This window comes from Galeopterus variegatus, unplaced genomic scaffold (assembly GCF_000696425.1).
Source record: "Galeopterus variegatus unplaced genomic scaffold, G_variegatus-3.0.2 Scaffold1885, whole genome shotgun sequence".
Classification (NCBI taxonomy): domain Eukaryota; kingdom Metazoa; phylum Chordata; class Mammalia; order Dermoptera; family Cynocephalidae; genus Galeopterus; species Galeopterus variegatus.
In genome coordinates this window covers 50,723-73,888 of record NW_007727996.1, presented here as the reverse complement: position 1 = coordinate 73,888, position 23,166 = coordinate 50,723, and the positions used below count along the sequence as shown (strand labels likewise).

Below are 23,166 nucleotides of genomic sequence, written 5' to 3'. Positions count from 1 at the left end.
TTCTTTATCTAAAAAGGGCACCCCAGGGCCTGGCCCCTTAGATGCACTGTTCTTTGCTGCAGCTGGTCCCCCGTGCATGAGGGTACTGGGCTGCGCACACAATTCACCATGATCCCCTTTTTATTTCTCACATTTTGGCTTAAGTTCCAGGACAAATGAAGTACACCCTAGCCCCACAAAATGGGGAGGATGCTTCCCAGACTAGGGTTGCCAGATAATGTAAGGGATGCCCAGTTACATTTGAACTTCAGATAAACAAAAATTTTTCCCCATAAGTATGTCCTAAATATCGCACGACACATACTTATACTAAAAGATTTTCATTATCTAAAATTCAAATGTATCTGCGTGTTCTGTATTTTTATTTGCTAAATTTGGTGACCCTACCCAGATGCCACTTTTGTTTGCTGGTTTTCAAGTTTTATCCATTGGGATTGGATTTTGCTGAGGAAGGGGTTCTAGACATGTTCAATTCTGGAATTTCACAGCTAAGAATCTCTAAAGGAATCATGTCACTTCCTTGTTCCTTGTGATGGAAAGCAGTCCAGAGTGCTCAGGATAATATAGACACTGGCTACCTTTTATGTATCTATTTGGTACCTTAGACACTGTTCTTGGGAAGCCAAATTCTCCCAGGAATTGGGAGATTTCTGGTGGAATTTTTGAGGCTCTCACATTGCCTCACCCTGTGCTGGCACCAGTAGGGTGCTTGTTGCCTGTACTTAAACCATACAGAATCATGACTGCTCAGGTTTCTTCTTTTTATTATACCTTTTTTTCCTGATTATAAATTATTGTTAACTTGTGGAGGAAAAAAAGAAATAAAAATCACCCATTATCCCTTTACCAATGTCAACTTGCTTTCCCCCTGGGAAGGAAACAAATATTTATTGAGCCTCAACCTTGTGCCAGAAACTTCTCCTCCATTATCTCATATAACCTTCAGAAAGGAAAACAACTTTATTGCTCTTTCTGATTGTAAAACTATTACAAGCTGTTTACATATATTTTTTTAAAAGGGTAACTCATAGAAACATAAAGTGAAATTCACCCATGATCCCATTCCAGAGCTGCAATTCCTTCTGATCTCATTTCCCACTTTTATATATTTTTGTCAACATTGTCCTGTGGCACCTGTGCCAGGCACTTCCCATCAATTAGTGTATCTCAGGGATGTCTTGCAAATAAGGAAACTGAAGCTCATGTTTGCTGTTACACTGACATTCCTACAGACCCTGCCTCTCCCTTTCCTGAACGTTGTAGGGGTTCAGTAAAGGTTTGCTGAGTAAGCAAATGAATTGGGGGAGAAGAGTCCATCTTTCCTCACAGGTTTACACAGTCTCATTAAGTCATCAAAGGCTGCTTCCAAGTTGTATTTTTAAAAAATCCTAATCCACTTGTGCTGATTATGGAGTGGCTGTGATTTCCTGTCTGTTACTTGGAGACATGGTCTGTGAATGAGCAGGTGAATGAGGCATGATTGCTTCCCTGCTCCAGAGGAATAAACTGCTCCAAAAAGAGTGACGGGAAATCTAGAGGTTTTAGAAACCTATGATTTCTGGAGGTGAAATACCAAAACCTTTCATGGAAAAAAGCATTGGGCAGGGAGGTGGGGGTGGGGACATGGTTAAAATGCCACAGCTTGGAGGGTGGGTGCTAATCACAATCTGGTCTGCCTAAGCCTGGAATTTGGATGCTCTGGCCCACTTGCAAACGGACAGAGATTCTTATTTCTTAGCTATATTTCTTGAGTGCCTTCTATGTGCCAGGCACTGTGCTGCATCTCTTTTATACGTCATTTCATGTATCCCCACCAACAATCCCATGAGGTGGGTGCTATCGTGAAACCATTTTACAGATGAAAAAACTGAGGCACAGAGAGGTTCAGTCACCTGACCAAGCCCACACAGCTGGCAAGTGGAGAGCCAGGTCTAGAACAGAGGTCCGTGCAACCCAAGCCCCTGTGCTTGACCACTCAGAAGTTCTGCTGCCTTCCTACTTTTGGTGGGAGGGTAGAGATCAGATGCATGAATCCTCCCTTCTTGCCCAATGGCGGTGGTGGTGATTGGGGACTGGGCAGGGAAGCAAGGAGCCCACGCCAGGGTTTTCCTTTAAGATGCAGGGCTAAAAACCAGAAAAAGCCCAAACATTCAAATATATAAACTATGGTAATTCATATCAATGGAATGCCATGATTGTCAGCAATAAAAAGGAACTACTGATAAACACAGCAACAACATGGATGAATCTCAAAAACATGCTGAGATAAAGAAGCCACACACGAATGCACATATACTATATGATTCCATTTACATCACGTTATAACAGGTAAAACTAATGTATAGTGAAAGATCAGAGCAGTGGCTACCTCTGGGCAAGAGTGAGATTGACTTGGCAGGTGCAAGCGGGAACTTTCTGGGGGGATGGACAGGTGTATAAATCTGTCAAAACCCACCAACCTTCAGATCTGTGCATGTCACTGCAGGTAAATTACACATAGGTCTCTGTCTGGACCTCTTGAGAAACCTGCTCTCCCTGTAGCCCCCCAAAAATCAAGGCTGGGTTGGTTCAGGTGCAATCTGTAGGTTTAAGAGCTAAGGTCTCAAAGAGAAAGCAGATTAGTGGCTACCAGGGATGGTGTATGTGCTTTGGGGGGGGGGGGAAGGAGTGTTGAGGGAAGAATAGAGAGTGGCTGCTTAATGGGTACAGGTTTCCCTTTGGAGTGATGAAATGTGTGGGGATTAGATAGAGGTGATGGTTGCCAACTGAAGACAACTGAATTGTGCATGTTAACATGATTACTCTTGTACCCTTATATGAATTTTACCTTTCAAGATAGGGATAGTGAACTTTTCCCCCCAAGATTTCTCACCCTCAGTATTTCAGCATGAACGGCTGCCTCCTCTGTGAGAGCAGCTCACACTGGTCTGCCTCCTCAAGGTACCTGGAGCCCCTTAACAGCGGCCTGGGCCTGGGGCTGATACACCTGCTTGTTCACTGCCTGTGCAGTGTGGGTAGCCGACGGGTACACGTGATCAGGTCATAAGTATGACTGTTCAGTGATTAAATGAATGGATGAGTAAGCAAAGGGATGCATGAGTAAATGAATGAATGAGCGAATGAATGAATACACGTGGGAATGAGAGCATATATGAATGAGGGAGCCAGCAAATAAAAAGGGAGTGAAAGAATGAACGGAGGAATAGATTAACGAATGAGTGAGCATACAAGTAACTCAGAGTAAGTGGATGAACCTGGCTGGGCCAGAGCATGGACTCTGGACCCCACTGGGTGGTTCCGACCCTACTTACACAAGACAAGTGATTTAACCTCTCCGTGCCTGTTTTCTCATCTGTACAGCTGGATGGCTGGTGGTCGTGAGAAATACATGTTAAGATGCACAAAGCGCTTGGCACGACGCCTAGCAAAGTGAGCCCTCCCTAAGTGATTGTGAATATTAAAGAAACACATCATGCCCAGAGGAACCTCTGCCTGCTCCCCAGGGGGCGCCGGGCCGCCCACCCCCCTTCCAGCCGGGCCCGCGACCTACCGAGGAGCTGCACCTCGTCGGTGATGCCGTAGACGTCGATGAGCGCCCAGAGCGGGCCGCCCACGGCCACGCCGCAGTGGAAGAGCACGGGCTCGCCGTCGTTGACGCTGTAGAAGACGCGGCCGTGGCGGTCGGCCCAGTAGGCCAGCACGGTGTCGCGCAGCGCCAGGTTCTCGGGCAGCGCCTTGGCCCAGTAGCCAGGCCGCGTGACCAGATCAGGGCAGGCGTACTTGGGGATGTCGTGGGCGCTCATGAGCGATGGGTCGTGCGCCGTGAAGCCGAAGCGCAGTGCGCCGCTCCAGCCGGGGCGCACGGCCACCAGGCGCAGCCGCACCTGCTCGTACAGCCGGATGGGCCGCTGCGTGAACGTGACGCCGTTGCAGAAGCTGTTGCGCCGCGTGGCCCGGCGCGAGTGGCCGTCCAGCCGCACGTTCTTGCCCTTGGCCTGCGCGTGGAAGCGCAGCGCCTCGCCCAGGACCGGGCGGCGCTCGGGGCCGGGGCCGCAGCACGGCCGGGTGGCCAGGAGGCGCGCTGGCGGGCTGGAGTCTGCAGGAAAAGACAGGCAGGAGGATTAAGTCACCTTGGAACTCTGCAGGTCCTGATTCGTCCTTTAATAACCATTTCATTTAAAATTCCATCTTAATTATTAATTAGACCGGTAATTGATCAACTTGAGAATGTTCCAGCGGAGACCAAACGGAGACCACCCCCAATAGCTTTGCCAAAGCAAAGTCACTATACCCATTTCACAGAGGAGCAAACTGAGACTCTGTGTGTGTGGTGAAGCATTCGAGCTGTTTCACTCAGAGGGGCCAGCACCAGTGAGCCTGTCACAACAGCTAGCTGGGGATCAAATGACCTCTTCATCCCCATCAAATCCCTCCAAATCTAGAACGACCTCCAAGGGCCACCTGTGGGCTGCTGAGTCCCTCCAAAGGCAACAGGGGGCCTGGATTCTTAGAGGAGAAGGGAAGATATTTGGCTGCCTTTCTCCATGCACGTTTGTTCAAAAGCAAGGCAGGTAAGGCAACAGACAGTGCATTTTCTTGGGATCATCAAGACAGCCTGAAATCCCAGCTCTCCTGCACTTCCTGGCTGTGTGATATGGGGCAGACCCTGTCACTTCTCTAGATTGTTTCCTTGCTGGTAAAATAGGGACATTATGTAACTTACACAACCACTAAAAGGTAATATGGATGAAGTCCCTAGAATACTACCTGGGCACAAAGTATGTGTGTAATAGGCCACTACTAATATGATATTATTGAGGTTCCAAAGCAAATCCAAGCCAGGATTCTGCGGCTTCCCCTCCCCTTACCCACAGTAAATGACGGCATTACTTTGGAGCAAGGTGGGCTTTTCTAGAGTTTACACCCTTGGGGGCTCACTTCTAAGGAAATTATTCTCTGAGGAATCCTGGGGTGGTCTCCTTTCAAAGGGTCTGGCCACTGGTCATGAACCCAGGTGGCCCAGTATTGAGTGGGGGTCTTCATCTTCACCCTACCTTTCCTCCTCACACCCCAGGAGCAGTGCCTGGGAGGCTCTGGCAGCCTGGAAAGTGGCAGGGTGGGTGACTGATTACAGCACGAGTCTCTGCTGCTTCTTCACACCAGCAGCTGAGTACAGTTTTCATGACAAATTTTCATAAATCACAGGCAACCCAACGCACACAGTGAGAAGAATGGCAATTCCAGGGAATGAGAGACCACTCCTCCCACGCCCAGCCACAGCGTGCACTGTGCTCTGGGCACATCGGGGGGTGGAGGCTGAGCTAGGACAGAAGAAAATGAAGAAGGAGAGGCCATGACAAGGCAGACAAGCCATGAATCCCTTCCCCAGGCCCAAGGAGAAGGAAGCCCCAGTCACTGAGAAAATCGTGCAGGGTAATTGGTAGGCCCCTCTCCAGATAGAAGCCACTGACTAACCCAAAGAAGACAAAATACAAGGAATAAAAAAGCTAAGGTCCCACATTAGAAAAAGGAGCTTAAGGGACTTGAGTCATTTATTCATTTAAAAAATATTAAGTGAGTGATTACAAAGTGCTGGTCACCATTCTAGGCACTGGGAATACAGCAATCACCAAGACAGTCAAAGTTCCTGCTCTGATAGAGCTGACATTCCAGTGTCAAGAAATAAAACATATTCTGCCTGGTGGGATGCATTACAGAAAAAAATGCAGCCAAGGAAGGTGGGCAAAGAGGTGTTAGGATTTTCAGGGAGGACCTCTCTGATGCGTGGCTTCTGGGCAGAGACCTGAAGAAGGTGAGGGAGTGAGCCATGAGGGTATTTGGGGGATGACCATTCCAGGGCAGGGGGAACCAGCAAGTGCAAAGGTGGGAATGTGCTAGTGTGGCTGAGAAACGAAAAGGGAGCCAGTGTAGCCAGAACGGTGTGAACAAGTAGGGGAGTGGAAGGAAATGAGATCAGAACTGGGGTGGGGTTGGAGGACTGGGCTGGGATGATCCTATAGTTGTCTTTTTCTTTAACCAGTTTACTCTGAATGAGATGAGACATTATTGAAGGTTTAGAGCAGGGAAGTGGTAGGACTGCTGAGGCCACTGTGTGTACAGTGAACTGTTGGGCAGGGGGTTGGGCAAGGAAATGGGGGCCTCCGACAAGGCTACTGGATACTCCAGGGCAGAGATGATGGTGGCTCAGATGGGGGTTGGGGTATCAGTAAAGGTGGTGAGAAGGGATCAGATTATGGATATGTTTTGAAGGTTTTGAAGGATTTGGAGGTTTTAATTCGTTTTTACAGAGATAAAAAACATTCAACATACTTCTTTTGGATGTTTAAACTATATTCAATGAATAAAACAAATTTTAAAAAGAGCTTTTGGTTCTATAATGGACACCTGAAGGGGAAGCAGAGACGTGGAAAGGAAGGGGTAGGGCAATACCAGAGCTGGGTTCTGGAGGACAGGGGCTTGTCCATTTCATCTTTGATTTCCCCATGCCCAGCAAAGTCCTGGCTCACACCAGGCACTTGATAAATGCCAGCTGCTGCCTGTGTTATAGTTAGAGCTGGAGCAGACCTCAGAGATCATCTCCTCCAACAAGCCCATTTTACAGATGGGGAAATGGGACAACAGAGGGAAAGGGGCCTGCCGAAGCTGAAGGTCAGTCAGGGTCAGGGTAGGAACTCCTTTTGTGGGCTCTTTTGGCCAAGCCACCCCTGATGCAAGGGGGCGGAATGTCAGAGGTCACTTTCACCCAAGAAAGGTAAGGCTCTGGAGAAGCTGGCCAAGTACCACCTCCACAGGTCCTGGGCCATCACGAAGGCCTCCATTTTCTACACCTCCCTCTACACTAGTCATGCGGGCACCTGCTGCTTCTGCCTGCCCAGCATCCATCCCTCTTTTTCTGGTTACTATGCCCCAATTTTCCTTGGGAGATCCAGCTTTTCCCCAGCTAGTAGGTTGACCTCACTCCAACTCTAGAAATTGGGGTATGACCCAGGCCTGGCCAATCAGATGATTACAGACTTTTCAGCTAGGGGGACCCTCTTTTGCTTATAAGCCAGGCTGAGATGGGTTTCAGATACTTGCAACCAATAATGTCCTGATTGATGGAATTACCGTGCATTCATTTGCTATGCGTTTCCTCATTCAGTCCTCATAGTGTCCCTGTGAGGTGAGGCCTACTGTTATCCATTCCCATCATGTGGAAGAAGAAATGGAGTTTCAGAGAGGTTGAGTCGTCTGCCCAATGTTACACAGCTGGTTTAGCTAAAGGCAGAGCTGCGGTTGAAGCCAGGTTTGTGTGACCCCTAGACCTGTCTTTTTAACCATTTTACCAGTCTCTCTGCAGTTTAGGAACTAACACAGGATGGATAAAAGGGCTGAGTCAGAGACCCCTGATGTAGGAGAAGGAGGCAGGAGGCTGCCTGTTGACTCCCTTCACCCCTGGGCAGAGCTGCATGCACTGGACTAGCACAGGAGGGCAGCAGGCAAAATGTTCACTCCACTGCTTAATCATTCATTCACTTACCCTTACTGCAAACCACACATCCTGCCCTAGTGGAGATCTGAGTGTCTTTGTCACAGCTGAATACACGAGGATAACAGGGCATGATAAAGACCAACTCAGATGACAGCACCGGGGGGCTACAAGGGCCTGGAGGAGGTCCAGGACCCTGCCAGGGACTGGGGGTGGTGGCGATGTCCACTGAGGCAGGACTTGAGGGAGGAGAGGGAGCAGAAGAGAACGCTGGGGGCAGAGGCAGGGGGAAGCTAGAATTTGTGGGGAGGGTAAAAGAATATGGTAGGTGTGGCAGAGGGTGTGTGAGGTCAGGCAGCGACTCAACCTCAGGGGCGAGGGACGAGGGGGCTGCAGACGTCACAGGGACCAGACAGGAAGGCCCTGAATGCCACCCCAAGAGGCTCAGACCACACAGCAGGGCCATGGCCTGGTCAGCACCACCTGTTAGGGAGGGGCCTCCAAGGCAGTGAGAAGGGTGGACCCAGAGCCAGGCTGTGTGCCATTTCCGGAACGACAAGAACAAGAGGAAGGGCCGGCTGGAGAGCTATTTCAGGACAAAACCCAGATGAGTAGGGGGAACGCCACTGGGAGTAAACCATCAGCAGAGGCCTACATCCTCTACACACGCCACGGCCTTGCGCAAACCACTCAACTTCTGGGCTGCAACTTCCTCTAGTGCCCAACAGGCCAAGGTCTCCTCCAGCTAATGAATTCTCCAGGAAACATTAAATAGGACCACAGATCAAAAGCCCTCTGAACACCAAAGTCCGTGGGCCAACTTATTTGATTATGTTTATCTCCCTTCCCTGTCATTGTTGTGTTTTCCAACCTTATCTCTCAATGGGAGAGTTTCTTTAAAAAACAGTTTGGAAGTCTTAAGCAGATGTTAAGAGAGGTTTGGAGATATAAATGAAAGCCAGGGTGGGGAGAAATACTGCCTTGTTACTATAAGGGGAAGTTTCCTGCAAAACCAACTATATGTTAGGATAAAATGCAGCCATGTAACCAGCAAAGTTTACATTTTTGTTTAATCTTGATTATATGATCTGACTTCCTTCAGAGAATGAAAGAGAAACACTCTATTTTTTTTTCTCCCTTCCGAGGCCAGAGCCCTGATGTGAGAAAAAGAAAACCAGAGTGAAAAAGTCTCTGAGAGGATGTGTTATTTACACAAATCGAAGATGCTTAAAATAAAAAAACACAACAAGAAGCAATCTCCAAATTGTACACCAACATCTGCTTTTAGCTGGGTGCAGGGAAAGTGTTCTTATGGGGAACAGAAAAATGTGGAGGTGGACTCGAAGGACACTGAAGATCCTTCTAGTTTCGAGATATCGAGGAAAACCTGAACTTTATCATTTAAATTGATGCAACAAACACAACAGCCACATTATAGAAAGTTTGGAAAAGAGGAGAAAAACTCATGCCTCCTGCAGCTCCCCACGTTCACACCCTTACTCCAGATGCATTTTCGTTGTCCCAGCTCTGATCCCATGTGAGAACCACTGGCTGTGCCCCCACTCCAGGCCATGCCCCGTGCCAGGTGGTTTGTAATACATAATTGCAACTATTTCTCAAAACAAGTCTTCACCAATAGGATTATTGTCTCCATTTTCCAAGAGAAAAATAAGGCTCGCAGCAGCAAAGACATTTCCCGCAGCTGCAAGGGGCAGCACTGAGATGTGAACTCAGCTCCGCCTGACCCCAAACCAGTGCTCTTCCCCCATCCTGACTTTCTTCCATAAGTAGTACAGGAGTACTAAGTAGTACTAAGTATTTTTTCTAACTTTCTTGCAATCAGAACACACATTTAATTTTGCATCCTGTCATTTCTTTTCTAACATTATTACATTAAAAGCATTTTCCCATATGGCCCCCTACTCTTCACTGTGCTTCTTTTATGGCTGAAGAATATTCCATCAAGGGCCAAAATGATCCCCACCATTCCCCTCCTCGTGATCACTTCTGCCATTCCCCAAAATGGCTAAGTCTATGGGCACAGAGGTCCTTAGCTGCTGGTTGAGGACCAGATTCAAACAGACACCCCGTCACTGGGAAAAAAGAAGAGGCCCCCAAATCAAATCCCATGTGCCTTTCCTCCCACAAAAGACTAAGGCACTTCTGGCTTGTAGGGTGGTGCTGCCTCTGGTCAGTGAGCCTCTCTCCTCCTCTGGCCAGGAATTGGGTCCAGGGACTGAAGGAACAAGTTGGGGAAGGGGTCTTGAGGTGGGAACTGAGTGGACACCTCTGCAGTCACCCTTCCAGTTCACAGGAGGGAGAAGGAGACAGGCCTGGCCCAACCTTCATGGTTAACCAAAGGCTGCTCCAGCCCCACCAAGAGCAGAGGGGAGGGTCTATCCTGCATTTAGTCAAGGAAACAATGCCCTGACTCTAAATGTATGGGCAGATTCTGGGGAGTGGGCGATGAGTGGCTGTCAGGGAGGAGGGAACTCTGCTTTGCCTAAATAAAAGTTGCTACTGCTCAGCCTTGGCCAGGTCTTTCTAGAAGACAGGTCATCCCAGGAACTCCTCCCTGGGCAGCTCTGTGGTCGACTTCACATGCTGTGGGTGTGAGCCTGTGCCTTGCTACTAGTTTGTTGGAGGGCCTTTGAGCCCTTGACAAGTCACTTCACCTCCCAAAGCTGCAGTTTTGTCATGTGTAAACGGTGTGTGACCTTAGATCCCCATGTCAGGCTGCAGGCAGAGGCAATGAGAACATAGATCCCAGCAGAGGTCCTGGCACATAGTAAATGTTCAATAAATGTCATTCCCTTTCCTACAGGGAACATCACATCCAACTACTGGGTAAGCCTCTCACCTCCATCTCTTCCATGTTTTTTTATTTCTAAATCTCAATTTGTGAGGTGGTTTAAAAGCACAGGCTTGTAGTCATGCAGAACTGGTTTTAAATTCTGGTATTGTCATTTATTAGCTGTGTGATCTACACTTAACTTCTGTGGCCCCATGTCCCAACCAGATTTTATTTCTAAATCTCAATTTGTGAGGTGGTTTAAAAGCACAGGCTTGTAGTCATGCAGAACCGGTTTTAAATTCTGGTATTGTCATTTATTAGCTGTGTGATCTACACTTAACTTCTGTGGCCCCATGTCCCAACCAGATCTAGAAAACGAGTAAGAGTCATATTCATCCTGTTGCAAGATTGTCATGAGGATGACAGAAGGCAAACTGTCAGACATAGTGTGTGGCACATAGTAGGTGCTCATAAACACCTGGTCCCTTCCTTTAACCACCTTATTTAGTTCCTTGGACTAAGAAAGGCTTCTTCCTGGGTCAGAGATGCCTACCCGTGGTGGCTGGGGAAACACATTCTGAAATATTTCTCCTGTGGAGGGCTCATGACCTTGGCCGGGAGAATTCTCTTGAAAACCCCGGGGTTGCTTTCCCTTGGTGTCCGAGGACAGAGGCCTATTTTTAAGCCATTCCAGCAGCATCCTAAATACGCACTGTGCCACCCCCTAAATGATCCTCACTCATCTCCCCAGCCTAGCCCTTTCTTTGATCTAAAAAGAGCCCAAGGAAATGGCATTTACTGCCAGGAGGATGGCAGAAAGCAACAGCTACCACTTCTCTGGCCCCCAAGGTAATGGTTCCAGCGTGTTGGCATTCAGCAGATGGCATTCTGGCTGGAATTTTCAGCAGTTTCCTCTCCATCAGGAAAGGGAATTGCCAACTGGGAGAAGAGTCTATTCCGCCCCTCCTTTTAACAACAGGATTTCACTGGAGTTTTATTGAGCTTCTACTAAGTGCCAGGCACATGCTATCATCTATTGGGTTTAATTTTCAGGGTAGGTTTTACCACCCTCATTTTGCAAATGAGGAAACCAAGGCTCTGGGAGGGCCAGGCTTGGGTCCTTCCTCGCACCCCACCCCTTCTTTCAAAGCAGCTGCCTGGAACCTTTGGAGTTGGGAGTCATGACTGCATTAAGAGCAATGAAAGCCATGCAGACTTCTCTCCCCACACACCCCATGCACACACACACCCCATGCACACAATTTGACATTCAACTTCCTGGGCTTTTATAACATCCATCATTGGATTGTGGACTTTGAATGAGAAATCTCTGGTTCAGGAAACATTTGCCCAAGTCCAAAATACAAACCAACGCTGTTGGCAGTAGGAAGCAACATTGTGTGTGTGCATGTGTTAGGGTGTGCTTTAGAGAGACGAAAAGGCAAGGCTGGTATTTGGCAAGCAAGGCTTCCCGCCACACAGAAAGGGGCAAGGACATTGGTCTTCTTTGGCAACAGAGTACCTTTTCCATTGGTGGGTTTGAAAGTAGGCTAGAAAAAAAATCAATCCTTCCACACCTCTGACAAATGGAGCAATGACAGGCACCAGGAGACAGACGCCACTTACTGGGACTTTCTTCTGTGTTTTGGAGGCCAGCACCCAAGATGGAAGAGAGCCAGCCCATGCTGGAAACCGCCACCCTGCTCCCCTCCCCTTTGCTTTGCAAACAAAACCCATCAACAGCTGCCAGGAGGCCTAAAGGGAGGCCAGAGGTCACTCGATGCTGCCTATAGAGAGAAAAGCCCACTCGTCCAGGCCTAAGTGGCAGCCCTCTTAGCTAAGTGGGCTCTCATGTGAGAGTTCCCAGGGGGTGAAGTCATCCCAACACCCCCCTGGAAGCATGCTCAGCTGGAGCTGGGATTCCCAAGCCACTCCAACCCTCTGCTGGGCCCCTCTTCTTGATAAAGGGACTCTCGAAACTCCAACTTCAGAGGCGCCAGCTCCCAGGATTAGGGTCCCACTGCCATGAAGGGGTGGGAGGACGTGCCCTCATTCCTGCTCGAGTCCATCACTTACTTCCTCCTTCATCTGACAATTATGGAGCATCTGCTCTGTGCCAGGGCCTGCGCTGGCTGCAAGGGGACATGCGCTGACGAGTCACACACAGTCCCTGCCCCCTCCAGTAGGGGGCGTGGACACAAACAGACACCACAACTGCACAGGGTGGTCAGCAGGGAGGGCTGGGCAATGGGTGTGTTTCAGGCAGAGAGAACGGCACCAGCAGAGGCCTGCAGGTGAGAAAGAGCTGAATTCATCGGGGAACTGTGGAGTACAAGGCAGAAAGGAGAGGGAAGGCTGGGGAGGGAGTTAGGGGCTGTATCACAAAGGGTCTTAAAGGCCACCTAGAGGAGGCTAAAGTCCTCGAGAGGGCTCTGGGGGCCACTGAAGGGTTTGGAGCAAGGAAGAAACTCCCATGGATCCATCTCTCTGAAGAATGAGATTCAAACCCTGGGCCTTTCTCTCTTCCCTGCCTGTCAAAATGACCCAGCATAGCAGGAGCGAGAAAAACAGTGCAGGTTTTGAACATTGTTTCCAACGGCTGGTACGGTCCTGCCCCTCAGCACCTGCTTCTCCTCAAGGCAGCCCTGGCAGCTGCGCGCTGATACACTGGCTGAGTCTGCCAGGCCTGCCGTTTCTCTTCTCTGTGCCTTGAGGACAGTCACCCCCCCAAGTCTGGGTCGTGCCCAGAAGCCTGGCTGCTCCAAACCTCAGCCCGAGGCAAGCACCTGCAGGGCCCCAAAGAATTGGGACTTCCTGGAACAACAGATCCACTGGCCTTGCTTTTCAGGTTGAAAGCAGCTCTGGGGAAGGAGGAAGCTCCCCTTCAGCAGTGCTGCTCTTGCTCCTGGAGCTGAGGAGATGTGTCCTTCACAAGCGCAAGAGCTGGGCAAAATGTCTGCTGGCCCTGGGGTCTCTCACAACCTGACCTGCCAGGAAAAGCTAGACTATGTACAAGTAGCGTAAGCCACTTTCTGGCACAGAATGAGCAACGCCCTGGCTTGGTCTCTGGAAGGAAGCTTTGGCTGGGGGGTGGGGCAGGGGCGGCAGTGGATGTCATCAATCAGCTTGTTTTGAGCAGCTCAAAGGCCACAGTTTGGCGGAACTTGGGATGAACAATAAGCAAAGCATCTAAAAAAGGAAAGAGGGTGACTGATTACAGTGGGGGATGGAGCCCAGTGCCTAGCGTCCCTGAGGTCTGAAGAAGAATTGGGGGCGGGGCACCATGGGGGAAGCAGACCTCTCAGGGCGATGGCCCTCACCCATGAGACCCTGTGTGATCCTCCCAACAGCGCCAGAGGAGGCGACTGCTACAGACCCACTGCTGGTAAGGAAGGGAGGCTCAGAGAAGTTGAGAGAGCTGCCCAAGGCCACACAGCCAGGAAGTGGCATTTGAACGCACACCAGCCGGGCTCCCAAGGCTAAGAAGAAGATGCTATGGCTACTTCAGGCAAAGCGTAGAAGTCATCCCTGCAGGGAAGAAGCAAAGCACAGTGCCTGTCACATAGTAGGTCAACTAATGTCATTTCCTTCCTGCCATGTTTGGCTCTGAGGCTCCCCAAGAAGTGGCTGTGACAGGTGCCTCTGTGTCCTTCTCTGAAGATGTCTTTGTCTTCTTCCTTCTCCTCACCCATCATGGTGGGCTTCCTGCAAATGCCTGAAGGGCCCATAAAAGCAGCGAGTGTGGACTGAGGATGCCTGCAGGAAGCCTGCATGGACTTCCATCCCCTTACCCATGAAGTAAAAGGATACGTGCTTGGGAATGCAAACTCTGGAGCCCTGATAAGAATCTCCATCCCACATATCCTAAGCTCTGACTATCTGACAGTCCTTGGCTCACTAGGCCTCTCTATAGCCCTATGAGCCCATTTCACAGATGAGAACATTAGGCCCAGAGAGGGGGAGGGGCTGGCCCAAGGTCATGATGCTGGTAAACGGCAGGGTCAGGATTGAACTCAGATCTGAATCCAAAGCCCATGCAGGCTCTCGGCCACTGTGTGGAACTGCTTCCCTAGCTAACCAGCAGCTACTTTAGTAATCTCTATCACAGGGTCTTGAGAGATGCAAGGAAGGACCATTTGGTCCTAGTGCTCCCCGCACCCCGCAATCAATTTTGGGGGCACAGATTCCTTGCCTTTGAGGAAGAAAGATAATGGCCACTTACAGAGTCTCAACCTTGTCCTGGGCTCAACTTCTCATGGAGTCTCCTATTTATTCTTCATCACAACCCACAAGAGAGAGAGGTACTGTCATTATCCCCATCCTAAAGATGGAAGCCCAGAGAGGGTATCTTTCTATAGATGGAAGCTCAGAGAGGGTAAGTGACTTGCCCAAGGTCACACAGCTTAGATGGTGGAATTGAGATTCAAACTCAGGACTGTCTTCAAAACCAATCCTCTTTCTACCACCTCTCTAGGGATTCCAGCCAAAGACCTGATCTGCAATCACTGTGTGACCCTATGCAGGGCTTGGGTCCTTGATGTCGAATGGGAGGTGGGACTGGTGATTCTGAGCACTCTATAACTCTGGGAACAGAGCCGCTGGGTGACCTGTCTGCAGGGATGAAGATGTGCACCAAACCCCACAGACACAGAAATACCACTTTGCTACCTCCTGCCCTTGAATCACCCCAAACCTTGAGTGGAAGGGAAGTTCTTCTGAGGAGTGAAGATCCACTTGTCTGGAGTGGAAAGTTACCAAGCAGACTGGACTTTGGAAACACCGGGTACACGTGTGCCCACCCATCTCATAAATCTATCATCCTTGGGGCAAAAAGAAAGAAAACACGTGCCCAAGGGATATGATTGTGATATAAACAATGTGTCATGTTGAGAATATAAACAAAATATTCTTTTCAATAGCTGTGGATATTCTACTGCTGAGACACCCCCACCCACCCATTTCCCTAAATAGCTTACTCATTAAAGAACTTTGATGAGTAAGAGGCCAGCTCTGAGCTGCCCTGAGTCCCAGTTATACGAAGAATGAAAGGAGAAGGGATGAGGGTGGGCTGGGACTGCCGTCCAAGGATGGCTGTCCCAAACCCTGCTCAGCAACACCTGCCGCTGAGTCTGAAAATGTGCTGAAGATGGGAGGTCGGCGTGAGGGAAGAGACCCAGACTTAGGCAGGTGGCTTCATCGTTCTGTGCCTCAGTGTCCTGATCTATAAAATGGGGCTAAAGCCCCCACCACACGTAACTGGCAGGAGGACTGTATAAGTGAAAGATGTGCAGGGCTCTGCAGGAGTTCAGCAGACAGGCGCTGGACAGCATTCTCGGTAAGACCCCAGGGTCAAAGTCACCTTAGCAGTTCATCCGGGAGCCACTGGATAGTCCAGTGGCCTCTGCAATATCCATGCTAAATCCCAGCTGCACTAAACACCAGTGGCACTCCAGCAAGAGGCACTTCCTCCCCTTTTCTACGTCCAGACAGCTCCACAGAAAGTTCTTTCTTTAACTGAACTGAAACTGCCTCCATGTGATCCATACACTGGTCATGTCTGCATTCAGTCCATGGTGCCCTTCCCCATCGAGTCTGTAGGCAGCTCTCAGGGTCCAGTGGTCCCCAAGCCATGTTGCTGAGGATTCTTCTCTCCCTTGGGGATGACATGGCCCTTGCTTTGCTGTCCAGATAGCCCTCAGGACATCAGCTCTCTCCGACCTGCCTTGGCAGGGGGTTGGAGATCCACACAGCAGACCTTGGGGAACGTCAGCTGGGGCTCCCCACAGTGAACCCACAGGCTGCTCGGAGAGTGGCCCTAGAAGTGGGATGTGAGACAACCAGCCAAAGAACTATATAAGCAATTAAAAATTAATCTGCCAGGCTTTCTAAATGCTTACAGATTACTGCTAAATACTATGAAGGCTTCCAGTTCAAATGGGAAATGCCCCCTACGTAACCCCTTACCCCCAACCCAGCAGTCTTCCCTTCCACACCAACATTCCTTCCCTCTAGCTGGGATCACGTCAAACTACCTGAGCTGTGTGTCCTTGGGCAAGTTACTTTCCCTCTTTGTTCCTCTGTTCTTTTGACAGTTATATGAGACTAATAATAGTAGCTATCTCTTAGGGCTTGTCCTGAGGGTTAAATGCATGTACCTGCTGAGAACAGTGTCTGGCACAGACTGGCTGCGTGATACAAGTTAGTGGTTATTATTATTCTTTTGCGCCTGTCTCCCTGGGGAGTGTCTCATCCTGGGCTCAGCATGGAGCAGGGGCTTGTTCGCCCAGTAAATACATAATCACAACAGGTGCCGCGTGTGAACACTTACTATCTGCCAGACACTTTGCATGCCTGAGAGGTAACATCATTATCCCCTTTCTGCAGAAGAGGAAACCAAGATTTAGCGAGGTCAAGTTGCTTGTCTGGCTAATAAGGGGCAGGGCCAAGACTCAGACTTGGGAATGAAGGACCTTAGTCTGTGTGGTTCCCTACTCTGTTGACAATGAATGCACAGCTCCTTACCTGCAGGAGACTTGGTCCAGGATGACAAAGGGCTCTCACCCTGGCTTGGGCCCTTGGTGACTGACCGGTGGGGGCTGCCTGGAGCTCTGGGTTGGACGGGCCTGGGGCAGCTGGGGGTTCGGGAAGGATGTTGGGAGCACCATGGTATCTGACGATGGGGGGTGGGGTGCCAAACACTTCAGGAGCCTGAGTCCCAGTCGGGCATGAGGAAGGGGTATGGAGTTCAAGTTCACCCCTTCTCCCCTAGGGCAAGATTCCCAGAGGCTGCCTCCACCTTTTTAGTTACAGAGTTTCCTCATCTGTGACATAGGGAGACAACCTATGGAAGTCTCATTCCTTATTATTAAATAGGATGAGACAGATAAATGGCCGGGCATGGGGAAAGCATGCCAAAGCCCTGACCACCCATCAATACTGCCCAGGAGAGTGCTGGCTACCTGCGGGGCTGCTGCTGGCGTGCTCCCTCTTCCCTCTCTGCTTTAAGCTCTAACCACACACTCAGCTTCTGGGCTTCTATTTTAAACCCTCAGAGAGCACCACTAAGTACAGAAAACCTTTTGGTCCAAAAGAGGGGCAGAGCTCTTGTCCGTGGGGAAGATTAAACAGCCTGTTCTGAGCAGCCCTTGTGATCCAGCCCAGGGAAAATTCTATGCCCCTGCTGGCAAATATGGCACATTATCCCCACGGGGAGTGTGGCAGCTGAGAAATCTAAGCCTCGTGACTGCAGCCTGGCCTGCAAGAACCCTCTCCCACCCCCAACCCCTGCTCCCTGCTTCTGGCCACCACTGTGACCCCACATGCCATCTTCACTTGCACTGGGGCCCCCGAACTCCACAACTCCCCACACATGTGCTGCTCTCCCTCCCCATAGGCCTTTGCACATCAAGCTCCTCTGCCGTTCCCATTCCCTTCTTTTCTCTCTGGTCTCATTTATAGAAAGCACCCACCCCCAGGAAGCCTTCCCTGCATCCTCCTCTGGGCTCTCACAACCTGCTGAACTCCCCCTTCGCCACTTACTATAGCTGCTGTGTCCTTGTTGGTCTCTACAAGTAGAATTTGAGCCCCTAAACCCAGGCTGTGTTCCTTGGCCCAGCACAGAGCCTGGCCTGGAGGTTTGGTGAACACATGAAAACCGCAAAATGCAACCTGCCAGGCAGATTCTTCTCATCAAAAATCAGGTGTCCAGGAAAGAGCCCAAGCAACCTTTGGGAACTGCTGCCAGCACACATGAAAAGGATGCCTACCAATCCAGCCCCACGGTTCGAGGCTCATGGTCACCTGGAGCAGGCCCAAGGCCTCTCTTTCCAGGGCAGCAACAGTAACCATGACAGCTACCATCCTAGGCATTGTGCTAAACACTCATTTGCTCTATTCCACTTAATTCTCACCACTGCCAACCATGAGGGAGCTACCCCTAGCTTCCCTGATTCATGGTGAGGAAACTGAGGCACAGAGAAGTCACACCACTGAGAAATGGCCGAGCTGAGGTTTGAACTCAGGAAAACGAAAAGCAGGGCCGACCCCAGTGTCTCCCCAGCCTGGGTATGTGGCACTTAAGCGTAGATCAGGGTTGCCTCTGGGCAACCGAGCCACAGAAGATACTAAAGGCAGGCAGAAGGAGATGATATTCGGATGTGGGGGCAGGTATTCAGTTGAACTTTCCTTCAGATGTCACCTCCTCCAGGAAGCCTTTCCTTACTCCTATAGCCAGAGAAGAGGGAGAGAAGGGAGCAGAGGTGGCAATAGAAAGAGGATAAATATAGAGTAAGACCCTAGCTCCTTTCAGCTCTAGTTGCCATGGGCAACTTCTCCACTGCTCCTACACAATAGACAGGCCCCATTCTCTCTCCCCAATGTCCACTGATGGATAAGATCACTCCACTCCTACCACCCCCCACTCCAGCCCCCACATTCTCATAGGCTGTCACCAAGGAGCCTTGGATAGTCAGGTCCCAACCATGTGTTGACAGCCACAGAGGTCTCAGGAATATTGGAGAAATGTCTATCACTTGAGGAGCTCAGCTAGTGGGAGGCAGGCAGACAGGGCAGGGTCAGGGAAGGAAAGCACAACTTAACTTTGAATTGTGACTGGGCGAAGGAGGCAGAGAGGTGGGAAGAGATAGGGGAAGATTACTCATTGGGCCATCCATGCACCTATTGCCATAGCTGAGAGAGAGTGACAAAGGTCACTGTCCTCCAAGGGCTGAGAAAGTCCAGATCCAAGGAAAACAGTGGCTGCCGGGCCCTGGGAGCATCACCACCCACTGCTCTGATAGGAAGCCGGGGAGCAGCTGATCTGCCCATGTGGGCTGTGCATGGCTCTTCATCCAGGTGAAATAGAGAAAAGGGCTCTGCAGGGGAGGGGTCTGGGTGTCTAGGTAGGTGCAGGTGCCTCCCCGTCTGCATGCTGCAGTTGCAAACTGTCCATCAAGGTTAGGAAGACCGGTTCTCTGCCTTTTTGTATGTGTGCTTTTGTCCTTTATCCCTCTGAGCCTCCCGTGGCTGCTCTGTAAAATGGGGATAAATATAGCCCTTTTAAAGAATTGTTATGAGGATTTAAAATAGATAGTGTGGGTAGAGCCCCAGCTCAGGGCCGGCACAGAGCAGTGTCAACACACTTTCCACACTCTAAAGTTCCGAAATGCTCGCTTACTGAACTTACGCTAAAAAGGCTATTGGTCAAGTGTGGAACAACTTAATGATTAAACCCAACCTACAGTTTGAATTCTGCCTCTTCTCCAACCAGAACTACAGGTGAGCCCCAAAGGCGCGAGGGACAGTATTAGACTGTGCTGGTGGGAAAAGTCCCTCCTCCCACCCCATCTCCCATCCTGGAATGCTGCCCTCCCCTATCCATACCCATTTACATGTTTTTTTCTTTCAAAACCCAGATTAAGGTTAATGGAGTTGAGAGAAAACAAACACGTGGCATTATGACTCAGACTGCCCTCAGTCTTCTAAGCCCCAGCTTTGCCACTGCCTAACTGTGTGAGTTGGGGCAAGTGTCTTAACCTCTCTGTGTCTCAGTCTCCTCATCTGTAAAATGAGGAGACTAGCACCTTACTTTGCAGGATCGAATTGCAACTGGAAAAAGAATGCGTAAACCACACAGTAGAGCTTAGCAGATTTGAGGGCCCGTGCTGACCCCTACACACGTCCATTTAAGGGACATTTGTCTGAATATGCTGATGCATCTTATAAGAGCTGCTACGGGGCTGCCCTGCAATCACTCATACATGGCCTTCCTTTTCTTTGGTATTTCCTTATTGAATACCGTAGCATGTCATGTGCATGGTGGGGCACCCAATAAATATTATCTAAACCATGGGATGAGAGGATACTTCATGTCAGAGGCAGAATGCAGGACTTTGTAGCTAAATAAACCTGGATTTCAATCCTGGTTCTACCAACTGGATGAGCCACGTGGGCTGAGACAAGTCATTTTACCTCTCTAGTCTTAGTTCTCATCCATAAATGGGGATCATAATCCCTACCTTGAAGGGCCATTGGGAGAATTAAATTCATTCATTCATTCAACTATACTTACTGAACATCTACTATGTACTAGCCACTAATCCGGGTGCTGAACACACAGTGGTGAACAAAGCAGACAAAATCTACCTGGGGGAGGCAGACAATAAACAGCTAGCTAACTACTCATACAGCATGTCACTTGGTGATACATGCCAAGAAGAGACATAAAGCAGGGTCAACGGGGGGGGAAGGGCTGGACGCAGGGCAATGGCAGGACCCACATTTGGAGCAGAGACCTCAAGGAAGCTAGGAGGGAGCCAGGTAAAGGTGTAGGGGAAGAATGTTCCAGGCAGAGGAACAGCAAGTGCAGGAGCCTTAAGGAGAAGCGAGCTTGGAGTGTAAATGAAGCCACATATGCAGGAAGCCTGGCATAGAATCCAGGTGCTCAGCAAATGCCAACTCTCTATTTCAAGTCCCGTAGAACAAACCCCACGCATGTGTCCTTTTCCTGAGAATGAAAGCACAAGGATTCTAGAGGGCAAGACTGAGCCAAGTGTTCTTTCAGTCTAAGATTCAGGCTGAACATTTGAGCTCCGGTTTTTGAGCTCCTGTCAGACACCAGGTTCTGGGATGGGCAACCAGCGATATAAGATGATCAAGACATGAGCTCTGTCCTCAGGGAACCCCCAGGAGAGTCATGGAGATGGGTGACAGCAATACAATGTGGTCAGAAGAACAAGGAGGGACTTAAGGCATCCAGGTAGGAGAGCAAAAGATGGGACTGTGGGTGGACAAGGAAGGCTTCCTGGAGTAGGTGACAACTGAGCTTGATTCAGAAAGATGGACTACACAAGAAAGGCTATTCCAGGCGTGGGAAGCATCACATGCTGAGCACAGAGGTGTAAAAAAATGGCACAGTGTGTGCAACAAACTAATTACAGGCAGGTCAGAAAACAATAAACTGTCCTTCCTATTCTTTGCAACTGCAACTTGATGTGGCTCAGGAATTTCAGTTCTGTCCCCTTCCTCAAAATCAATGCAAGTTCAAGCCCCAGAGGACAGTATGAATTTCCCACACTCAGACACTGCGGTGGGTAACCCACTCACCCTCAGGTTCCCGGCCTGGGGTGGCCCAGTCCCAGGAGCCAGGACTGAGTGGGATGGAGACTACATAATGCTCCAGCTATACTTAGCCTACCTAGCATGGGTCTGTCCCTTCCCCACCCCAAGGATGACCCACACATGGCAGAATGGCTTTTTCACTAGAACAGCACAAACATTTATTAATCAAGAAATGGAACAAAGGGACCCGTGCTGAGGTGTCTCAGCCTAGGGTCTTTGTGGCTACGAGAACATCCCCAGAACATCCCCAATACCTCCTGACACAATGGGTGGGTTCTCCCCTATCCTGGCAATAGCCATGTCCACAGGAGGTAGAGACCACCCTCCAGAAAGCAGACCTGGGTTCCAATCCTACCTCTGCTACTGACTAGCTGGTGACTCTCTGCCAGTGGCTTCACCTCTCTGAGAATTTGGAGGTATGAGTACAGTTGCCTTAAAGTTGTCCAGAGGCTTATAAAATAGGAGTTGGCTCCTCTTCCATACCCCGGTTTTGATAACTGCATGTAATGCTTAGAAGGGAGGGCTATGTGGGAGTGTTCAAGCAGAGATGGGGTAACATGTCCCTCTCCTAAAACCTCACACCTAATTTGCCCCACAGCTGGCTTGCTTCCTCACTGAGCTGAGCTTTTGTACTTTAAATACACCTCCCCCCCACACACACCCACACACCCTCTCAAAGGATGTCCAAAGGATGCTACAAATATCCAGGGTTAAGGCGCAATATGTCTAAAGACATGGGGGAGTCGTGGGAGGACGGGCAGACAGACACGGGTCCCAATCTAGATTTTCCTAGTACTCGCTGTGTGACCTTGGGTGAGTCATTTCCCCTCCTTGGATCCTCAGCCTCTTCATTTGTAACACTGGGATACACGTCTTTATCGAGAAGCTTCTTCGCATACCGCGCTCTAATATGCAAACTGCCGGGCACAGAGCCTCCTCGCGCGCTGATCTGTTCCCACAATTACCAGGTATTTTCCGGTAAGGCCTCCTCTGCCTCCCAACTCCAACCCATTCCCCCCCTCTGCATCCCCGTACTCTGGTCCCGGAAATTCTGGGGTGGTTTGGACTAGGGGCGATGCGGTCTGTAGCAGCGACTCCGAGGGGCTAAAGAGCCCCCAGTTGAGCGGACACCAGAGGGGGGCGCAGCCGGGGTGCGCGTGGGAACGCGGCCAAGGGAAGGCAGCACGCGCCGAGGTGGGGGGCTCGGCGGCTGCAAACTGGGGTAGCCCTGACAGCACCCCCCACTCTCAGCAGCTGCAGTCTCGGCACAACTGGCGGCTTCTGGCCGTCGGAAGCCCGGCGAGCCCGGCTCCATCACCCCCCGGGTCGCCCCGGACTCGTTCATCAGCGCCCTCCGGCTGGAACAAAGAAGAGGGGGCGCGGGCATCGCCCCAGCGGCCCTTTCGCACATCTTGCCAAAGCCGGGAGAACGAGCACCGGGGTCCCCAAGGTAACCAGGACGCCGTACCCGCCCTCCTGAAGTGCAAAGCCCAGCCGCGGGGCGCGCCCGGAGCTGGGATCCGGAGGCACCGGAGACTCCAGCCCGCCGCGCGCCGAGGGCTCCGAGGGACGTGGGGGGTGCTCTCCGGGAGTCACCCGGCGGGTCCCTCGAAAGAGAAAAGACCGGCGCCCGCCTCCCGCCAGGGATCCCCGGCGTACCTGGCGGGGTCCTATGCACGGTGTTGCCCATCGCTGCGTCGGGCGCGGCGGTGGCGGCGGCGCGCTTTGGGAGCACGAAGGCTAATTACGCGGCGGCCGGGGGCCG

The 23,166-nt window shown here is 50.5% G+C and overlaps 1 protein-coding gene across 1 annotated transcript in view; it reads right to left on the bottom strand.

The window, feature by feature from the left end:
- LOC103595911 (E3 ubiquitin-protein ligase NEURL1B-like) overlaps nucleotides 1–23,156 on the bottom strand; it is a 36,304-nt gene extending 13,148 nt beyond the window's left edge. The window contains exons 1-2 of the mRNA XM_008579441.1: nucleotides 23,061–23,156; nucleotides 3,551–4,096 (exon numbers count right to left, since the gene is read on the bottom strand). Of these exons, the coding sequence (XP_008577663.1) occupies nucleotides 3,551–4,096; nucleotides 23,061–23,091 (577 nt within the window). The 5' untranslated portion in view covers nucleotides 23,092–23,156. The remainder of the gene's footprint in view (nucleotides 1–3,550; nucleotides 4,097–23,060) is intronic.
- Nucleotides 23,157–23,166: the final 10 nt, after the last annotated feature.